The 21,936-nt window shown below is 40.5% G+C and overlaps 1 protein-coding gene across 1 annotated transcript; it reads right to left on the bottom strand.

The window, feature by feature from the left end:
- Nucleotides 1–1,852: 1,852 nt before the first annotated feature.
- Nucleotides 1,853–20,296, bottom strand: kcnj3a (potassium inwardly rectifying channel subfamily J member 3a). The gene is made up of 3 exons (XM_030785984.1): nt 19,619–20,296; nt 18,792–19,008; nt 1,853–2,451 (listed from the first exon to the last, which is right to left on the bottom strand). The coding sequence occupies exons 1-3, from the start codon at nt 20,294–20,296 to the stop codon at nt 1,853–1,855; spliced, it is 1,494 nt and encodes a 497-aa protein (XP_030641844.1).
- Between the last annotated feature and the right edge of the window lie 1,640 nt (nt 20,297–21,936).

The following is a 21,936-nucleotide window of genomic DNA, read 5'->3' as shown; positions in this document are numbered from 1 at the left end:
AAAGACTGATTCCGAATACAGGTATGGCTTGTTCTAGTCCCAAACCACAAAACGTGCTTTAAATCAGCAAAAAAAAAAAAAAAAACCCCTCATAGATCAAGTCATACGACGGCGGGGCTCTCAGGGGACCGCATTATGAAAGGCGTCGTCACGGACAGTCCCCCGTGTTCCACCTTTCACACAGCGCATGGTAACAGCAAATGGCACTGAAAGCGAAGATCTCCTTGGTGACAGATTGACTTGGGCGAGGCAAATGGCCAGCCCGGCCTCATTAGCGGGATTTAGGCTCCACTTCAGGACTTCAGAGGATCAGGCTATCACCTCCCTGGGCTCCATCGAGCCAGACCTGTCCCGTGGCCTTATTTAAAAAGGCTCAGGCTGAAGCACTAGGCCCGTCCCTCGGGGAGAGGTGGGTGCCACCAATCTTTCACTAAAATCCACTCAGATAATTGTTCTGGGAATGCAGTGGTCTCTATTTTTCACGCTGTGTACAAAAGCTATGATAGAGACAGTTATCAGACATGCGTTATTGTGAATGTGTACGGAATCGAGTATGCGAGATGTACCGACATTCAGTAGTTTTGAATCCTAAGTTACGTGAAATGGTTGACTCAAATCCAGTGACTCAGTAAGAGAGTAGTGCTTGGACAGAGAGCACGGAGGAGATGAGGCTGAAACAAGCAAAGCATCCACCAACCCACCATCTGATTGTAACTAATGCATGAACACTGTAGACACGCATGTGTTCACTTGCCAGTGTAAACTGTATAAAATTTGGTGAGATGTACAGCGTGTTATTGCTTTATCAATAGAAGAGAAACTATGCCCTAAGTGGTTCTTTTTATTTCAAGCCATGCTTCCCTCCACTGGGTAAGAGGTAACAGAAGTAAAGTTGAAACATCACATACAAAAGCCCTTCATGATGATCTTTCAGTAGCATTTCATTAACATGTGTTAAGAGTGGGTTCAGGGGACTGTGTGTTGATTGTGTTCAGCTCATAACAGCTTCCAAACCCCTTCCTCTGATTTCTGCGACGCAAGTAAAACGCAATCAGATCCCATGTTTAATTTTGAATGTTGTCTGGTTTTGGATCTACTGTTGGACAAACTGTAAACTCTAAAGTGTTAATTGCATCAACTCGCCACACACACGTTTTTTTTTTTTGTTTTTTTTTGCCCGGCCAGCCAGAAATCCATTACAATTCGCACAACAGAAAATGAGTTTCCGATTATATGAATTAGTAAAAATGCAAGTGTGGACAAAGGGTTGTAATGGAAACAAAGTGATATATTTAAGGCTAAATATTTGTACCTATTATCTGTGTCTAGCTAAGTCTGTAAGAATTACATGCATCTTAACATAATGCTCACAGTAAACAACAACAAAAAAAGAAAACAAAAAAAAACAAAAAAAAAAAAACAAAGAAAGGGAAGAAAAAAATTTAAACCAGTCATGTGTGAGGAGTTGTCCACGGCAAAAATCCATATGGCTTGGTCCTCAGATCTCCAGACTGTTTAGATTTTTCTTGGCTAGTGCATTCACTATTTGAAGTCGTAATAATCATATATACATAGCTGTCATGCCAGAAAGAAGAGAGAAATCTCATAACATGCACTTAAGGGATTATACATGCCAGATTGTGCTTTTCTCATGGCAACCTGAAATCACTGGATGCGTGCATACTTACATACATCCTGGAATAAATGTGCTGTATTCAAATACCCTACTTTACATAAGGTGTACCTGTATACATATATATTTATACACTACGTTTCTCAGTTAACTTTGTTCTTATCAGAAACCTACGGGAATCCTCAAAAAACTGGGTAGGCGGTTCTCTCGGTTCCCTCTCTACGTGAAGCGGTCAGAGTTCATCTTTCGGAGTTTCGGAGGGAGGTGCCCGTCCATGCGCCCTCCCGTCCCACCCCCCGCCAGCCTCTGGAGCTTTGGCGGCAACTCCGCGACAGACTTACTCATGGGCTCCGCGCCAGCTTTGGTCGTCTTGGCAACCATTTTCTCCTCCGAGACGCCGGGCACGGAGCTGATGCGTTGGAGCTTGATCGGCAGTTCGCCCAGGCTGTAGGTCATCTCGGACGTGGTGGAGCTCATGCGCAGTAGCTTGCGTGGCATACCATCGCGTCCGGTCATCTTCTGCACCTTAGGTGGCAGCTTGGCGGTGCTTTCCGTGTCCTCCAGCAGCTCGAGGCAGCCGAGAGAGCTGTTCTTTTCACCGCTGTTGCACAGAGACGGAGCCATGAGCGGAGAGGACATGAGCAAAGCCTCTTCCTGCTCCTTCACGCTGTATGGGGGTGTGGGAACCTCAAAGGTGGCGTGAAACTGTGAGTAGTCCACTTTGAAGAAACCCTCCTCCAGGGAAATTACCGGAAAGAAGCGGTGACCCCACAGCACCTCGTCCTCTGTGTACGACGTCCGCGCTTGGCAAGTCATACCTGTTATTTCAAAGAAAGGAGTGAAGAGAAGAAGTCATGTATGAGGGTGTGAGAACTGCAGAAGGGCTCAAAGTAATCACGCAAACAGCAAATCAATGGAGATCTTTCTCTCTTATTCAATAACCCAAAGCTTTTGGAAGAACTTCAAATATTGGATGAATAATTTATAGACACAAATTCATTTATCTAACAAATCAATCACAGAGCAGGGTATTGTTTCTAACTATTTTGTTTTTCAACAGCTCTTAGCCGCATATTCTCTGGAGGTGAAACAAGTCGTTCTCTCTAACAAAAGGCTGACATTCTGAAGGTGAAAAACAAATACAAATCAAAAAAAGCCTCCAGACCCAATTATGCATCTGGCAAAGCTTCACCAACTTCACCAACAACAACAAAAAAAATGTTCTACGATGACTGCATGCACTCCAGTGCTACGCAAGAAATCACAATAGTTTGATCAAAACATCTTGAAGATATTACTTCAAAACATGAGCACAGCTGCAAAAAAAAATTTTTTTTTAAAATATATGTGTGTGTGTGTGTGTGTGTGTGTGTGCGTGTGTGTGTATTTATCCGAACATGAGGGGAGCATACAATTCTTTGATAACTAGCACTAGTGAAAATGAGTCACTTTAGCAGGGACTAAAATGCATATCACAATTTTCAGTGTAATCTCTGATAGCCTCTTTGCAAATCCGGACCTGGGAATTGGACGGAAAGCATGTTTTCAGTGTTATGTCGTGTTCTAGCGCTCTTGATTTAACAAATTAAGAACATTTCAATTAGCAGACAAGAGCCATCAGGGGTGTTAATAAATGGATGGGAGAGGTTTGGAGCAGAGAATTTCAGTCCACTGGGTCCCAAGGGCTGGATTTCAGCAACACTGATTCACAAAGCAAAGTCTCAGCTGTTGTGTTCATCTCCAGAGGGACTGAGCTGTCTTTGTCTTGACCAGTATCAGCTTTATCAGTTATTTCCAAATGTGCCTGAGTTTTATCCTAAATTATTTACGCAACGCTTCTAATGTCCCTTCATTGGGACATAGCCTATTTTCCTGCCATGTGCTTTGCAAAGCTATGCCTGACGAAGGCAAACATTCTATTACAAAGCCTCTCCGTTCAGAATTTGGCAGGTTAAGGCTGGGTTTGAATGTAAATGCCAGAGTAGTTAATAGCTACCTTAACTATATCGCAGTTCAGTGCACACTTTGGCCTTGGCAAGTCGCTACAACTGGCAGAAGATTAAGATAATCAAATTGCCTAAGTGAAGCACTCTCACTGGACTCGTGAAGGACTGCGGTTCAAGAGACTCGAGGAGATCTTAAGGTATTTGAAGTATCCACTAAATACAGAAAACACTCAAAATTAATGAGGTAATACAATATAACAAGCAGAATTCCTGGGTTGAATTCTAAGAGCGAGAGAAAGAGACAGAGAGAGTGAGAAAGAGAGAGAGAGAGAGAGAGAGACAGAGAGAGAGAGAGGGGACGCAGGGGTAAATTCATCAGTGTAATAATAAGACAAAGAGTATATATGAGTTCACATTCATTTATACATATATTCTCAATTCGCTTACTGACATACATTTACACATACACACATACATACATTCTCCGATTTATTGTGTCTTTTATGTACATGGTTAGCTCTTAATCATGACTATTAGAACTAAGTTTTCAATTAGAAATGTCATTATGTATTTTATCTTTCAAAATTAAACTTCTGAGAGAAATGAGAGGAACATAGCGTTTGGTGCATCAAAAACAATTTCAGAATACCTCAGCAGGACAGAGGTAAGTAAAAAAAAAAATATGCACCAAAGAACTAAGCTTTATAAATCCGATGTCAACATTCACATTCTTCAAGACAGCATATAAATGCAACACCAGAGGGATGAAAAAAAAATCAGAAGAAAGGTATGAATGGATAAAGTGAAGTAGAAAAAATGAAATCAATAACTTCACTGCAAGACACCAACAGTGAGTCTCCACTATCAGGATAGTGCAGACTCATTTTGACCAGACCTTTTGTAGATACAATATTGCTATCTTATGACTTTCATATAATACAAAATTACATTCACCATGACTAGGCTTACACTTTCATGTTCTCTTTCACCCCAGCGTAGTACGAATTTTTTTTTTTTTTTTTCCAATACGATCCCACTGAGGGGTATTTTGCAGTCCATTAATTTGTTCATTTGAACTCACAGTCATTTTGTGATTTTCAGAGCTTGCAATGGTGATCTCAAAGTGAAATTCATAAAACATTGTCTTTTTACCAGAGATAAAAATGTTGATACGTCAAAACTCAAGTTTGATTCCTTTTTTTTTTATTATTAAAGAGGAACATTCTTACAACCTGGAGATGCTTCAGTCCTAGTAGACATTGTTTTACTTCAAACGACCACCAAACGCCTACCAAATGACCACCAAATGACCACCAAATGCGAGAATCAACTAATCATGCATCAGTCTAACTGCTTCCATCCCAATAAAACGTTCCAGGTGCTTTGAATAACTTGTCTCTCATCGGAGTGAAGATCAGTTATCAGGGGCATATTAAGGAAGTGTTTATTTGAGTCTGAGGAGCATCTGAGGTTTCTTACAGCATTCTTTAGGTCATAGACCCGAGAAACAGCTTTTAACAAATGTGCAGATGTATCGGAGTGAACATGGAGTGCAGTTGGGCTTCTACGCGAATGACTTCTGCTTCGCTGACTCATTCAAACAGAGCCTGGCGGGCATGGGGAAGGGGAAACGTGCGACGATGGCTGTCGCAGGCAGTTGATTAGGATCGGCTAAGGCAAAAAAAAAAAAAAAAAGGCCAAGTCAGGCTAAAGATTGGAAGTTACACAGCTGTTTGGATTTTACATTTCTTTTGCCCGCTTTGTGCCAGTGAAATGCGTGTTTGAAAAGGCGTGTTTCGGCTGATCCTTTTTTGAGGTCAGGAGTTCCACAGAGTTGAACAGACTTTTCTTTTTCGTTTAGCCAACGTTTGTTTCAAAACCGTGTTGTGGAGAAAAGTCTCTTTCGATTCCTCTGACAGTGATAGAAATTTCTGTTATCCCGAAAAGCGCTTTTATCTGCTCCGTTAGACAAATAACTGCTTTGTCATTAAAATATGGGAGGAAGACAAAGGTACAAAAATATATTGTGTGAAAATCTGTTGTTCGAGGATCATCACAGTAACATCTAGATGGCTTCCAGGCAGGTTGATAGAGTAAATAAAACAGTATATCAAAAAAATGGTGAAAGTAATATGATTATTAATGCTGTCATAACCTCAGTGGTCAATTGAATATCGTTTCTGATGATGCAAATAGAGAAAAAAAATCATTCCAGAACAAAAACTTCAGCAGATCTTAGCCATATGTCATTACTCTTACTATTAGTGGCAAAGGCATTTTCAGATAGATAAACAATAAGAGTTTTAAACCTGAGAAAAATAATTTCTTGTTCTCTCATAATGCAGCAGATTAGCATTAATCATCAAATGGGCTTCCTTGCCTATCTTTGTGTATAAGCTTAGGAAAAGCGTTAATGTCCTGTAAAAAAACAAAAAAAAACAAAAAGGTTCCACCTAAAGAGACTGGGAAAAACGGCCTTATGTAATCATGGCTACAACCATTCGTTTCTATGGAAACCCGAGTCCACCAGCAGGCACATGTAAACCTTCCATGTTAAGGCAGTAAAGAGGATAGTACATACATACACATACACACACACTCACACACACTCACACACACACACACACACACACAGATATGTTCAACATATTTTCCCTGAAATTTGTGAACGTAGAAATAAGAATGGGTTTTCACGCTTCAGTGGTTATTGCTTTATATTCTTTCATGTTTCGGAAGCTAATCAAATGTCAGATCCTGAACTTGTCCATTTGAGCGTCACTGATAAATAAAATGTCCTCGCATTTTCATGCGTACTACGCTGCATTGCAGTGGTAGAGTGGAGTTAGAAAAACTGCAGTTTAATGAAGCCTGAGAAACACTTTGGATAAAGCTTGAAATTACAATACGCACATGCCTGTTACAGACCAGCACAGCCCTCCTATGGTGTGTAACAGTAAGCCAACAACACACTCTATCCTTCAATGGCTAATCCTTTAAATGGTAATTTATTATTTTTTTCTTTAAATCATACAGGTTATATAACAATGACAGAAAACAACTATGAATAACATTAAGATTATAAGTGAATCCTAGCTGATAATGTCAGGTCTTATAAAGCATTACATGAGATGGTTTAACATGACATTACCAAACCCTGCATCGTGTGTGTCTCTCTTCACAACGCAGAGGGGGGGGTTGGGGACGGGCCAGAGGGGGGGTAGGGGGGGTGGGGTTTGGGGGTATGTACAGATCTCTGTCCATGACTCCCACAGGCTAAAATCACCAGCAGGCAAGTAACACAACAACAGCATGAGGGCTCATCTCCGCAAATTCACCTTAGCGCACGAGGCAGCCCAGCCGTCTGATTACGACAATTATTACACCTCAAACCGCATGTGTACACGTACATCGAACTCTGTGGATTAGGAGTCAAACTCATGAACAATGAGGCTAATCAGAGTACAACCACAATATTGAGTTTATCTTTGGAAACGAACAGGAAAGCAAAGAACAGAAAAGGAAAAAAAAAAGAATCTATGAAAGGAATAAGTACATAATATCACAATTAAAGTAAACAGTACAGATGAATCGTCTTAATAATTGTGAAACAGTGTGTTTCAGGTTTGTGGAAGAGGCTAAATTCTTCGGCTTTTTTCTTCTTTCTTTCTTTCTTTCTTTCTTTCTTTCTTTCTTTCTTTCTTTCTTTCTTTTTTTTTTTATTCCTCCCACGGCAGCAGACAAAACGAAGCATGACCTTCTAAAGATATGGCACGCTTTTGGAGATAGTGAGGAAATTGAAAAGAAAAACAACTGCTTAAAAACAATTTGCACAGTTTGATAATAAGTCATAGTGCAACTGAAATCTGATAGGGAGAGTTTTCGCGCATGCCTAAATAAAACTTGACTAGAAGTGCTGAAAAAAAAAAAAAAGATTTTTTTTTTTTCCTGTCCAAAAACTCCTGCCAGGAGAGGATTCCTTTGTAACTACACAAAATATGTGCAAAGCAAGCTGCACAGCCTGTTTTCCATATGAACGCAGCATAAACCCCTGGCAAACTGGCATCTCAGGGAAATTCTTATGGAAAGGCAACACATCTCTGAGCCTACTCACGTAGAGACATGCACTAACAGTTGAACAAAAACAGAGAATACAGGACAGAGAAGATTATGACAATAACAAATTTCCCCATAAAGGCTATCTTAAAAAGACCATTTTCAGTGTTTTTTTGGTTGTTGTTTTTTTTCTTGATCTCTGTCTTTTTTGGTTTGATGCAAACAACTCCGGGCAATTCCAGGCTAGTACCATCTGACTTCCAGTCTGACTTAAGTGATCTTGGTGGTAAGCATTCCAGCTTTCGCACCATTGCGGCTGAAAGGTTGTTGAAAATGGTCAGCGGTTAACAACCAGACTGTGAGGGCTATATATAAATGTAATCGTTCTAAATGATGAGGGGGGAGAGAGAGAGAAAGAGAGAGAGAGAGAGAGAGAGAGAGAGAGAGTCAGCTCTATGACTTGTAAGTGAAAATGGGTTTCTATGAAAGGAAAAAGAGAGAGAGAACAAGAGAGGAAAAAGAGACTTGCCAGGGTTTCACTTTGGTGCCTTGGCATGGTTACTAGCATACATAGACTGACTGTAGCTTTTCCAGAACAGAGGCATGGCACAACCAAGAATTACACACTTGCAGCTGCCTAAATCAGAAGAGCCCAATGACCGAAGGACAAGATTGGTCCAAGAGTTTTTTGGGGAAGATACGATTGGTAGCCAAAGCTCAAGTGGTGAAATCAAGAAGACGGAACATTCTTTTTGTTCCGCAGCTTCCTTTGTAAATCAACTGTGTTTGTTTTTTTTTTATTTCATTTATTCCCCTGCAGTCAAAGATATCAAGCCAGTTCATCACCACTGAATCCCTGTGCATTTCAGTCCCGGAGCAGTACCGTCAAATATAACATGTTTGTTGAATCATACGAAACACAACATCCAAATTCTACTGCCACTTCCACAAACATCACCATAACATCTTTTTTTTTTTCTTTCTCTCCTTCAAGCCAAATTTAGATGTGGACATAGCTATATTTGACATGGCTGTGTAAAAGGAGACTTGGCCATGCTGAGATTAGCGTAATTCTGAGTTTGAAGTCCCGCGGGGCGAGATTCTGAGAAAGAGGTGGGCGTTAGGGTTGTCTCTGACCTTCCTGCTGCACTCAGTTACAAGAATCTGCATATGTTAGACATGCCCATGTGCTTGTACACTCCTGTGCACATGTGTGAACTCTGTGCCTCTCTCTCTCTCTCTCTCTCTCTCTCTCTCTCTGTCTCTCACATACATACACACACACACACACACATATGAAAAGACATTTGACAGAGGGGCAGTGGGGTGGTGGGAGGGTGACAGAAAAGGGAGAGAGAGAGACAGATAGCAAAACACATACTCACTCACACACACGCATACACACACACAGACACATAAGCATGCTTGCATGGACAGGCACAGGGCTGTCAGCCTCTCTCTGACAGACTCCCGTTGATTTGAAAGCAACTCAAGTGTTATACATGAGAGAAAGAGTCATGAACCTGGACCGAGAGAACAGGAGCCAGTAGACAAATAAAGCAGCACACAGTAAAACAGCAAAGTCAGTGCGGTTCTTTATCTGAACATAACGGACTCTTCCAGTCATTCTCAATCATAGGCCGATAAATGATTAAATCAACTACAAAACACTCTTCATTCCCTGCCGCAAAACAGAGTGGCTATTACATTAAAGTATTTTCTTAAAAGCAAGACAACTTGAATTTCTTTTTAAATAATTCCCAGCACTGGAAAATAAATTATTAAACAGCATTGAGTGAGATCAGCAGTGAGAGAGAGAGAGAGAGAGAGAGAGAGAGACAGAGAAAGAGAGAGAGAGAGAGGGATGGGGGGGTAGAGGGAGGGAGGGAAGCAGAGAGAGAGAGAGAGAAAGGGGGAGAGAGGGATGGGGGGCAGGGAGGGAGAGAGAAAGAGAGAGAGAGGCAGAAGAGGGTAGAGACCCAAAAAATTTGGACAAGAGTAACCCAGACAAATCCATACAATGAAGAAATGCACAAGTTTTACTGGAATGTTCTCTTTTTTTTCCATAAAATATATAGTCATCGTAAATAGAATAATCACACTGTAAGTAAAAAGGTCATATTTCATTCAATATGATCATTATGGGCACAATTTAAATGTCTGAGTGAGACCATTTGTTTCTATGGTGACCACCATTAGAGGTAGGCATAGAGAAATCGAGCTTTCTCTCAGAGAGCAGTGTCCTCTAATTCTTTTTCCAACAAAGACCACACACATTTGTGTATTCTAACTTTTGAGAGCACAATCAATTAGAACACGGAATCCTCCGAGGGGTTCTAGCCAAGTCTGTTTGCGACAGTTGCCGCTAGTGTGAATGGAGAGGTAAGGAGTAGGAAAGAGAAGACAGTAGTACCACACAGGCTGCGGCACGTTACAAAAAGAGCCAAGATGTATTTTGGGAACATGTTTAAATGTGACCATAGTCACAAGACAGCACACACCCAAGTACTTCATTGTTTTCATAGGATAGTTAATATATCTTAAATGTGATAGTTAGGACAACATATACACTTCAAGTTTTTTGGTCATAGCACAATATTTGCAATTAAAGCCTGTCAAAAAAATGTCCCAGGACTGAGGCAGCATTATTAAATGCAACACTTGCTCTGTGATAGCGAGTTTTGTTTTAGTAGCCTCTACATCCAGTGGATCTTTTAATAAGGTGAAGTAAAAAAAAACAAGATGCAAGCGTCAAAGGTATAGCTATAACAGGGCATAAAACCTTACTCCAGATGTGTTTCAGCCAATCACCACTCAAGACTGGAATTATCCATTTTACAAAAAATGAAATAAAATAAAAAAAAAAGTGCACGACAAGCAAAGCACAGCTGAGGCTTAGAGAGGGAGAGAGACGGGCATAGACTTATTCTGCTCTCGGGGTGGGGTGTGTAAACCAGCGGGGTGTCAGACAATAAGAGCTGATATGAAGTGCCAGACATAGCTGATTCAGTGTCAACGTTGAGCCTGTATTCACAGGCCAGTAACAGACCCACACACACACACACACACACACACACAGGCACATACACACACACACACACCAGTAAGAGAGAACAAAAAGAGGGCAGTTAAAACGTTCAGTATGACAGCAGAGCCGCTAACCCTGTTAAGAACAGGACGAAACGCCTTTCCAGGCTAAGTGTGGAGTGCAGAGTCTCCTTCCCCGTGCTGTTGACTGCAGGAGAAGACAGATTTGAATATAGAGTCAGGCGAATGTTCTCTGGTGGAGGCTTTGCCACGGCGCTGACAGCCGTGGAATCACAATGGGACAGAAATAGAAACTCTGCTCTACCCCACCCCCCCCCCCCCACCCCCCCACCCCCCCAATCCTCTCATGAGAGACCACTCAGCTGAACAAAACGTTCGCGCGCCTGTGTGTGTTTAGACCCCCTCCGATCAATTAATGTGGACTTCAGGGACACACAGATTCGACCGGATCAATATCGCCGGTAACCCAAACACTAAAAGCAAAGAGGGCAGCCTTTATCATCCGGAGATAACACAGACGGTAATCCAAAAGTTAGCGTTCTTTGCCCTCGGTTATACAGGAAATATCAGAAAGATATGAATGAGTCCAACTTGGCACTGTTCCACTGGGTAGTAAAGCATTGTGTGGGATAAAAAATGTGGGGTTGAAATTTAAAAGCTGTCACGTCTTTATCAGTCCTTGTCCTCAATCCTTTTACAGGCTTTGACCTGTACCCTCTGTAGCTGTAACATGTAGTCAGTCTTTATTAAATGATTATGTAATTCAATTTCAATGCTATGGCAACCTTTGAGAATGTATTCTCAGCTGTAAATATGGGTTATAAACCGACATAAGGTGTTATTACTACCATATGTCTCTGGTAATGAAGACTTTATGTAAGAGTTATGACAGAGCAATGGAGAAAAACCCAAAGGATTGAATGATCTGCTCCCCTTGTTCTGTTATTCTAGGAAAAACAGTCTAAGTTTAATGGGCAGACATGAATCCATAGTCTATAACAATGCAACAGAAAAATTATTTATAAAAGATAAGATGATGCTGACAGGTTCCTTACATACATTTTACAATTTTTAATATATCTTACATACCAAGATAAACATAAACATATCTAATGTAATCAGTCAGTAGCCATGATCTGAGTCACTCAAATCTGAAAAACCTCATTCTTTCTCTTTTTTTCTTTTCTTTTTTTTTTTTTTTTTTTTTTTTGCTGAATGTAACGAATACCCCTCCTAGACTTTGAGAACATCAGCTGCGCCATGGAGCCAATTACATCGAGCTTCACTCTCTCAAGCTCCATGATGGCTCCAGCGGCTCTCCTCTGCCTGACAGTTTCTTCGAATGATGTACAGTCCCCACCAGAGCAAGTGCATTCGGGGTCATTCGCCACACCTTCTCCCTTGTGATTTATTACCATTCAGTAGAGCTGTGACAAATCCCTAAAGACACAATTACCTTGCACCCCCCCCCCGCCCCCAGGAACAGCACATGGTTCTTCTTGGTGGTGCTGGTGGGGAGGAGGGGGGGGGGGGGCTGGTGGAGTAATGAATCCTTGATGCCAAAGCCAGTTCGTGGATATGTCAATTACCATGAGTTCTTCTTCTCTGGCGGTAATTACTGCATAGCGATGATAAAATGTAAAAACACCCCGCGTGGCCTGAGCCTAGCGTTCTCACAGTGGGGGAGACGATGTGACGTCGAAGAGAGAAAGCCTCGTGCTCGGCTGGCATCTCCAAGCCGAGCTACGAAACAGGTTACCATTATCCGCACGTAAAAACACTGTGTTAAAGGACGTGCCAGAAACTTCTACACCTGTGCCGGAGGAGGGGGGGGGGTGAAGGGGGTGGGGGGGGGGGTTATATAGCAAGTGTGTCAGCAGGAGGCCAGGCTGAATTGAGGATTCACGCCTGTCACTCCATCATTATGAAAATCTTTATCGCTTCTCATCTGAGAGTCAAAGCAGCAGAGCTGTCGTATATTTATGGGCTGCATTTTGCATTAGGATTTTTATCTTGCGTTTTTAATGGGATTTCACACTGAGCTGCATTGTGTCATTACTTCCTCGTATGGAGAAAATTACACTTCGGGGGACGAGGATTATCACAAATTTACAAACTGAACAACACAGCCAAATAGCACTTACTATAGGTGACAAACAAACAACAAACAATATCATAAAAAGAAAACATTTTGACAGAAATAAAGTGTCCAGAAAAGGAAGAGGACAATATAGCAATGTGGAAAATCATTGAGGTAAACAGGGAAAAAAAAATACTGCCTGTGTAGTACACACTGAACTTTAACATACTGAATAGAATCAGTTCAATGGAGGTCTATGTTGGACTGAATAGATTCCATTCAATGCAGGTCTCTGTTGGACTGCTTCTCTGGTTTGGGGACAGAGGTATATTTCTCCACTCCTGAACTTTGGCACAAGCTCATTTAATTGACACCCCTGTGTAGTTACTTGCTCAGAATTTTGCCATTGCCGGGCATTAACCTTTTGACCTGGGCGACAATGGAGGCTGCCGTGAGATGGAGGGTTAGGACACCGCTTGCCGTGTAATCATTCGCAACGCATCTCACAGCGACCATTCTCCAGGGTTTCTTCCCTGGTCTTTTCTCAGGTCAGAGAAACCTGCGATTCCCTGTCGCTGCTGTTTTCCATGCCTCTTCCGACCTCACACCGAACGCGACATCAAAAATGTCAAAAACGCCTCATTTTCTCAGCATGTCTCATTTCTGTCTCAAATTGAGCCTGCACTTATCAAGCTTTCATCAGAACACAACTCTGAAAATTTCAATTTTGTGCTCTGACTACACAGCTTCATGACTGTGTCTATGTGAGTGCGTGTTTTTTGCTTATTATCTAAGTACTTGCAATGTTGCGGAATCAAAAAATACCTACGTACCACACCTGACAATATCAAACGGATTTATGAAAATAACCAAATAATTAAAAAGTACTTAAATAAATAAATAAATATTATACCTAATCGTTTCTCATTAGTCAAAATGAGGACGCAAGGATGAAAAAAAGTCTTAATCTGACAGAGTAGTCCAACAAAATCTAATCTCCTGTTTTGTAGACTAATCTAACTGTCGGGTCTTTAAAACTGCTACTTCAGCTGCTACTTTGTGTGTACACAAGCCCACCTGAAATGCCTAATTAGGCTCATTCAAATGTGAAAGCTGTTTGGATGCATGGCCCTGTCTGATTTATGCAATGCAATTTGAAATTCACATTCGTCTCTCTCCCTTCTCGACGTGCAGGCCCACATTCACGAGGCTTCAGCGTTCTCATTCAATATGCGACGCGACAGCAAAAACTGCAAACGTCCCCCCACTGAATTAACACGTGGATGAAAAAAAAACAAACGTATATACACACACACGCAGCTCCAAACACAGAAGGCCACAACATTGAACTTTTTTTTTTTTTTTCTATTCTACAGCGGCGCAGTTAAAAGCATTTTTCCCCCTCTAAAAAGCATGAATGCCAGCTGGTACATGCTATCATAAATTAAACAGAAAGGTCATAAAAGTGAACTTGAACCACACTTAAATATGTAGATTTTGTTCCAAACCTAACCAATTAGAACAAGGTCATTCAATCTTGCCAAAGGTCAATACATAACTGCTTTTGAAAGCAGTCATTCCAATATGAACCATTTTTAGCACTAATTTCTTATACGTTTAGCTGTGTGTATCGTCTCCACCCCATCCACACAATATTTTACCAAGAACAAACAACACTCCCCAATGTGTAAAGTGATTTACTCTTTTCCTTCAGCACTGGTAATAAAGAAATAGTGCTGGATAATGAGAGGAAAGCCACATCACAAAGAAATGAAGTAACGGCAAACAATTTGCCTGTAGCTTCACACTACCTTTCTCATAGAGCACCGGTTTACTGAACAATCCATTCGATTTGTTCCTGTATTCTTAGAGAGCTCGGTATACTTTTGAATGATGGAGATAAAATGTGTGTTATTTTTGTCTGGCCTTCCCCAGGGCTTAGGATTTAATGCAGATTATAGAGAGGACATCAACAAATTTGAACCTTTTTAGATGGAAATTTGAAAACCGTCAACAGTTTTTCTAGAGGACCTTGACATGAAATGGAAAATATTTTATGGAAATAGCCACCCCTCCATCTCCAAAAAAAAAAAAAAATGCTTACTCCTTCGTTTTCATTTATTTGAAAAGTTTGATTAAACAGGTAGAGAGAGGCTGAATGAGCCATAGTAAATGTGAAGAACCTGTATGTGTGTGTGTGTGTGTGTGTGTTTGTGTGCGCTTCTCCTTTATAATACAAAGGATTGAGAGACTTTGCACACATTTCTGAATTTCTGCCATGGCTTCCACTGTTAGTCTAAAACGTAAGCTTTCCAGTCAGTTACACACACACACACACACACACACACACACACTCCATCCAAAAGCATAAGCATGACAGACATGCACAGAAAGACTGCCTGAGACGTTTGTTTGTTTGTTTTTCTGCTGATGTGTTTGGAGCTTTTAAAAAAATATATTTGCTGAGCACAGTCCCGCAGTGTAGATCTGTTCAGACTTGTAAAAAGCATTACTTATGTTGCGGGAATGAATCAGCTTCAGGTGTCAGACATCTCTGTAGACACCAGGAACCTGCTCTCACTGGATTCTCACTCACAGTGTTCACACATTACAAACCAGCAATTTTCCAGAACATTCAAGTCATCTTATGTTTATTTATTTTCACTCAAAATCAAGATGTACCAGAGATGACTAATGGTAAAGCAAAGAAAAAAAGACGGCAAAGTTGAAAAAAAAAAGAAAAAAGAAAATGTGTGATAGATGGACATAATTGGTATGTCATTTCAAATGGGAAAACCGTATCGCAGTAGCTGCCAGGGTAATCCGAAGTCTGCAAATGAGAAATGATTACAATCTAACCCTTAGTGATTCAATAATGTTGCTTTACGTTTCAGTTTCACAGTTGACAGGGTCTCATCAGCTGTGTAATCACTGTTTACCTTCTCTCTCTTTCTCTCTCTCACCCTCTCTTCCTCTGTTCCAGGACTCTGTGTGTGCGTGTGTGTGTGTATATATATATATATATATATATATATATATATATATACTCCGTGTGTGTGTGTGTGTGTGTGTGTGTGTGTGTGTGTGTGTGTGTGCGTGTGTGTGTGTGTATATATATATATGTGTGTGTGTGTGTGTGTGTGTATGTATATATATATATATGTATCTAATACAGAGTCAGGCAATCCACTGTATTTCAGAGGGGATCACATTTATCAGAGATGAGGGAAATAAAGTGGTGCAATGCCAAATAAATAAACAAATAAATATAAAACCTTTCAGACTGCCCATACTCCAGTGTAGAGAGATCCATTTTTAAAGATACTGCCACATTAATCTGCATAATTAAACACAGGACAAGCTTGCACAGCCAATTAATCAAGACATAGCTCAAATCACTGGCCAATCACTCCAACCGGAACATGTGATATGAATGATAAAAATGAATGGCTTACTTCTCATAAGGATGCATGTAATTACGTACTATAAATATCTATTGTACACACACAAATCGTACGCCGCATAGTCACATCATATGCAATTATCAACATTCATTTACACATGAACAGAAAACACTGATGTTGTTTCTACAAATAGTGTGTACTTATTACGCATATATTATGTTAAAGGGGATATGAAATTATTTGTCTAAATAACAAGTATGTATGAAAACACAAGCTCTTAGATAATGAAAAAAAATATCACTACCGTTTCTTTTTCTCTTTTTTTTTTATCTCCTCATCATCTCTGTCTGTTGGGTTGCCTGTCAGCTCAAATAGTAAATCACAGAGCTTTGTGCACAGGTTCAGTGTTTGAGGATAATCAAGAATTTGGTTGCACCTCTAAAACCTTGAAAGCTCATGCTAAAAAACAAAACCAAAAAAAGAAACCTAAATAAATAAATAAAAGGGGATTGGGGGGGGGGTGCATGCAGGTTTCTATGGAAACACAGTTACAATGACCAGAGATGAGAGAGTCTTGGTCTTCAGACTTTCAGAGTACATCAGTTTTTTTTTTTTTTCAAACTGCATTGTTTTATGTCATAGAAAGTCCTCTTTATACTCGGGAGATGCCTTTCAACATTCCTCTTCCTCCTTTGAGTGACTAGAACAGCATTAACTAGCAAAACTACAGAGCCTCTAACAAATCTGGTTTAACCAGCATAAAACAGAGATACACTGAATGGCCTGTTTTGCATTGTTGATGCTTTCAGTTAATGTCCATTAAAAAATACATTCCAGCATCTGTCTGAACAGTTTATATAGGTTCTGAGATGCTGATCTATCTTAAAGACTACAGGTCATAAAATGCATGATTTTGACCTTCTACCAAGTTCTGTTTCTCTTAGAATTACTTTATAGCACAAAAGGAGTATTAAGAGCAAATTCTCAGAACAAAATTTTTGAGCAGTGATACATTGCTGCTGTTTTTCACTGAGTTTTATCACTGAGGTAAAAATTTACCATACATAACTATAGTTTACCATCTCTGCTGCCTTGGTTTGAGTAATGTGATGAGATATCCATGAGATGGATAGTTAATTATTTAGCAGGTTTCTCATCCAAAACCAGTGGATTTTGACGAAATTCTGTACAAAAGCATTTTGCACTGTTTTTTCATTTTTGCATTTTTTCCTCCGTTCTAAGAATTACCACGCTGTAAATCTAAATCAAGATGTTTAACAACATATTACAAAGATAATAATTCCATGTAATCGTATTTAATGGATTTTAAATGGCATGGAAGCCTCTGCCGTAAGACATCCAAGCGAAATGACAGCCGACCCACAGCTACCACTAACATCTAACGACCAGCTTAAAACATACCAGTGATTTACAGGGAGGTCTGAACTACAGAGAGTTCTTAGACAATTCTATAGGGTCTCTGGTGACATTTTTGGGGTTCAGTGACGATGAAAGATGAGGGACACTCCTTTAATGTCAGAGTAATATGATTATGTTTGAAGTCAGAGAATACTGCAATTCTATTACCCAGCTTCACACCCGCTGACCCTACCAGAAAGGCAGCCACAAGGCCCCATTAAATGTGGCTTTAACTGGGAGGGGCACAATGTTATGCCTCTGACCACATACAAATGGACTAATACATACATACAGTACACACACACACACACACATACATAGATGTAGATAGACAGATATAGCTATTGCACACAACTTCTACAAAGTAACTTCTTTGTAATAAGCTAAACTAAGCTAAACATAAACAACAATAAAACAACTACATATATTCATGTTCTACTCTATGTTAACTTGCATGAGAAGTAATTCAAGGCATTTTGCAAAGATAGTTCATAATGTTTACAAACATTAAGGAATTACAGTAACTCTTATCCTGTATGAACAGTAAATGGGACTGTCTTAATTCATAATGCTCTATTAGCAGTAGACTCAGAATGGGATTTGAGAGGTGATGTTTGCATCAATGACACTACACTGAAAGGATGTGTGAACTTCTGACCCACTGACTACCAGGCAGTGTAGAGACTAGTCTGCTTTTGTTTACCACAAATGCCAAATACCATGCTCAAATCCACTTTATCATCGATCAATAATGTACAATCAATCACACGCACTTAAGGGTCAATTACATGTCCTGTCTGATGTGCTGTGGCCTATTCATTCTCTCTATATTTATCCTTGGGCTTTTAAACCTCTTCCATCTCTGTATTTTACTGAAAAGATTTTTCTTTTTTTTTACACATATAACTACAAAAGACTCTCTCTCTCTCTCTCTCTCTCTCTCTGTCTCCCTCCCTCTCTCTCTGTCTCCCTCCCTCTCTCTCTCTCTGTCTCTCCCCCCCCCAAAGCCATTTTGTCTTCACTCAAGGTAGCTTTACTGTGGTCTACTGTATACAGTCTTAAACCTGCATTATTTACAGCACATCATTAATTGAATAGTTTAGTTTTTATTGGTTTCTGACTATACACGTTCTGCTGAGTGAACAGTTTTTGCTATTAACTATTTGAATGTTTCCTGCGTTGTTAAGCAGAGGAGGTTGATCACTTACCAGTGGTCTCCACAATCCCTTCCAAAATGACCACGATTTCAAACTGCTCCGTTTGCATTGATCTCTGGGAGAGTTCATAAAATGGGCTTTTGGTATCAATGACGTGACAGATAGTGAGCGGTGAGACGAGAAAGAGCTGGTCCGCTCCTGTGCTGAAACCAACATCCAACTCCAACTGATCCAGCGGTAGAAACTCACCCTCGGGCGTCTGCCGAGACTGAGGAGGCGAGCAGAGACGGAGTACATATCACTTTAGATACTGCGGCTCATTGAGCCATCCTGACAGCCCCTCGAATTTAGCGGGCAATCACAGCAATCAATCATCAAAAGAATAGACAGTGGGAAGTAAATCGAATTAAAACACAAGGCAGAATGTAGTATTGATGGCAGGGCTCACCGATCCTTTCCTTCTAACCTTATTACAGTTTCATAACTTAGTTATAATGAGCATATCGCATCTAATAAAACATTTTATGCTATAAGTAAGGCAAAAGTCCAAGTGCATATAATCAGTAATAGGGTTTAGTTAGTTATTATGTAGTACATTTCCCAATTCTAATCTGTGTGAAATTAACACCAACTATTAGTCTATATTGTAAAGCATTGTTTGCTTACAAGTCTGCTTCCTTTATTTTCATTCGTAGCTTGGGGCCTACATTATAAACTACTAAAGGCATTAACGACCAAGCGCTCTGACTTCATCAATATACGTCAGAGCATAATTTTCTTTTTTTCACTATAGCAAAAATGATAATAATTCGTAATTGTTTTTCAGTTATGTAAACCAACAATTGTCAGAATTTGAGCATGACTGAAAAAGCACTTACTTTGAGTAATTTACAGCGGATCTGAGCAGAGACCATATGGCTGTTACGCAGGTTTCCTACCCTGAACATCAGAGTTAGTTTTCCATCCCGCATTGAGATTGCCGCATGTTCACTAAACATCAGCGTTTCTGCCCGCTTCTTCGGCTGAGACATTTTTATGAACATGCAGCCAATCAAAAAAGCATCAACGATTGATCCAAGGATTGACTGAAAGAGAAACAGAATAATTCCTTCGGGACATTTGTCCGTGATATATCTATAGCCATAGCCAATGGTCGCCTCTGTCTCAATGAAGAATAAGAACGCTGACGGAAAGTTGTAGACATTGGCAACACATGGCGTGTCTTTATCATCGTGGGGTCTGTTGAGGTCCCCGCGTATATAAGCTATAACCCACCACATTGAAGCCATGAATAGCCACGCTACAGTGTATGTAAGGATGAAAATGAATAAATTCCAGCGCCATTTCAGGTCAACTAAAGTGGTGAACAAATCTGAGAGGTATCTGCTGGTTTCACCACCAAGGTTCCCATGCTGAACGTTACACCGGCCATTCTTGTCCACAAACCGTTGCCTTTTCCTCTTTTTTTCCGGTGCTGGAAGATTGAACCCCGAGCCACTGGATGAGGTGGTCACTACCTGGTAGTCGTCCCCAAATTTCTTGCGAAGTGCAGACATACTATGAAGACAGCGGTAAAAAAAAAAAAAGATTTATAGAAACGATTAGCCTAAATGTGCCGTCCCCCCCAGACATCAACTGAGCGATTAATGATCTTTCCTGCAACAGTTTGAATTTTCCGTTCTGCGCAATGTTAGAATTCTTACACAACAAAAAATGAGGAATTCTCTTACCTATCTTTTACAGCATGGAATCCTATCTGTCCACGGATGTGCTACCAGTAGATTCCAAATAAAAGCCGACAAAGGCAGTTAATGAGCTGGAATGATGCAACATAGGTCAAAATGCATTTTTCTTTGTTCGCAAAGCCAGCTTCACAAAAAAAGCAGGATCAACTCTTCAGGTGCGCTGTCCGCCACTGTGGTTCTGAATACTGTTCTTTGATGCTCTGCCGCTCGCTCATCAGCCCCCTGGATGGGAACGTTTCGAACTAGACTCAGAGTTTCAGCATCCCTTCACAGAGAGAAGTCGAAAGCTTGACTTCAAACTTGATGATTTTTCATCTTAGACAACTGTGCAGCTGATAAGTATCAGACTTACAGAAGCACTAAAAAATGTGTTCTGCGGTGTGTTTTTGGTGGCCTGAGTTCAGAAGAAAAAGCTCCAATTGAAGGCGATTCAAATCCTAAACCTAGGCTTTGTTTTCTTCGCATGTGTACATGCAGTATTCTGCATTCAGTTGTCTGAGGGGGTAAAACTGAAAAGGCGATGTCCGGTTGTCACATTGCCGCTTTTATTCGACTAGCGTGTCCAGCACTCGTGTTTAACGGCTTTGGAATTGTCGCTGTGATGTTTGCAGGCGAGGTGGTTTTAGTGACAGTCGCTCCGCGCTTGCTTTTATTCTCTCGCGTGTGGCTCTTGCGCACTGAGTGATACACATGCAAAGATGCATTGCTGTCGGAGGCTTCATATACCTACAGTGCTCTACCACTGAAGGGGAGGAGGCACACCAGAGACTGACTGGCAAAGAGCAATTTCAGCAGTTTCAATATAACTACGTCTGCTGTGTAAGAGCAATTTCTGATGCTGTATAACTTGTTACCAGTAGCGGAATATCACTGCAGTTTTAACACCCAAGCACATTGCTGCTATCTCGACAGATTTGACAGAAGTGTTTTAAACGATTTACACGAAAATTGTTGACACAGCTCTCAGTTTTCTTGTGATTTATACAATAGCCCTCCAGTTTTCTTTGCGTGTCTGTTTATAGTCTGAGTGAATGTCAAATGCAATTGTCTTATCAGGGGAAGAGAGTGGTGAGCCACCTGCCAACCGTATTGTTGTGGGCTAGCTCCCTAATTTGATTTGCTCTGACAGGGTGATTTACTGATACAACAGGAGCATGTAAATACCCTTTGAAGAATCCCTCCGTATATATATATATAAAAAAAAATCCGGTACTTATATAAGCCATGGTACATGTATAGTTCAAACAGAAACTGAAACCGGGCCACCTGTGACAGGTACATCAACACCCTTAGCAAAAACTTGAGTAATACAATGCTAATTGTAACTCTAGGATACCACTTCTCTTCTTAGTGGACATGAGGAAAATAAAAATAGGATGTTTTCCTCAAGGATTTAAGTTGTTAGGAAAATACACTTAACCGCGTGTTGAGCCCTCTAATCATTACAAAGT

This window comes from Chanos chanos, chromosome 10 (genome assembly GCF_902362185.1).
Source record: "Chanos chanos chromosome 10, fChaCha1.1, whole genome shotgun sequence".
Lineage (NCBI taxonomy): Eukaryota > Metazoa > Chordata > Actinopteri > Gonorynchiformes > Chanidae > Chanos > Chanos chanos.
Note: the sequence above shows the minus strand (reverse complement) of the source record. Positions and strands in the feature narration are given on the sequence as shown.

What these genes read in the sequence shown, in the direction of transcription:
- kcnj3a (XM_030785984.1), bottom strand. Translation starts at nt 20,296, where the DNA reads ATGTCTGCACTTCGCAAGAAATTTGGGGACGACTACCAGGTAGTGACC. An exon ending in TCCGCTGTAAATTACTCAAA is followed by an intron (nt 19,009 to 19,618) that starts GTAAGTGCTTTT and finishes TCGCCTCCTCAG; the next exon opens with TCTCGGCAGACGCCCGAGGG. An exon ending in AGGGATTGTGGAGACCACTG is followed by an intron (nt 2,452 to 18,791) that starts GTAAGTGATCAA and finishes TTGAAATAACAG; the next exon opens with GTATGACTTGCCAAGCGCGG.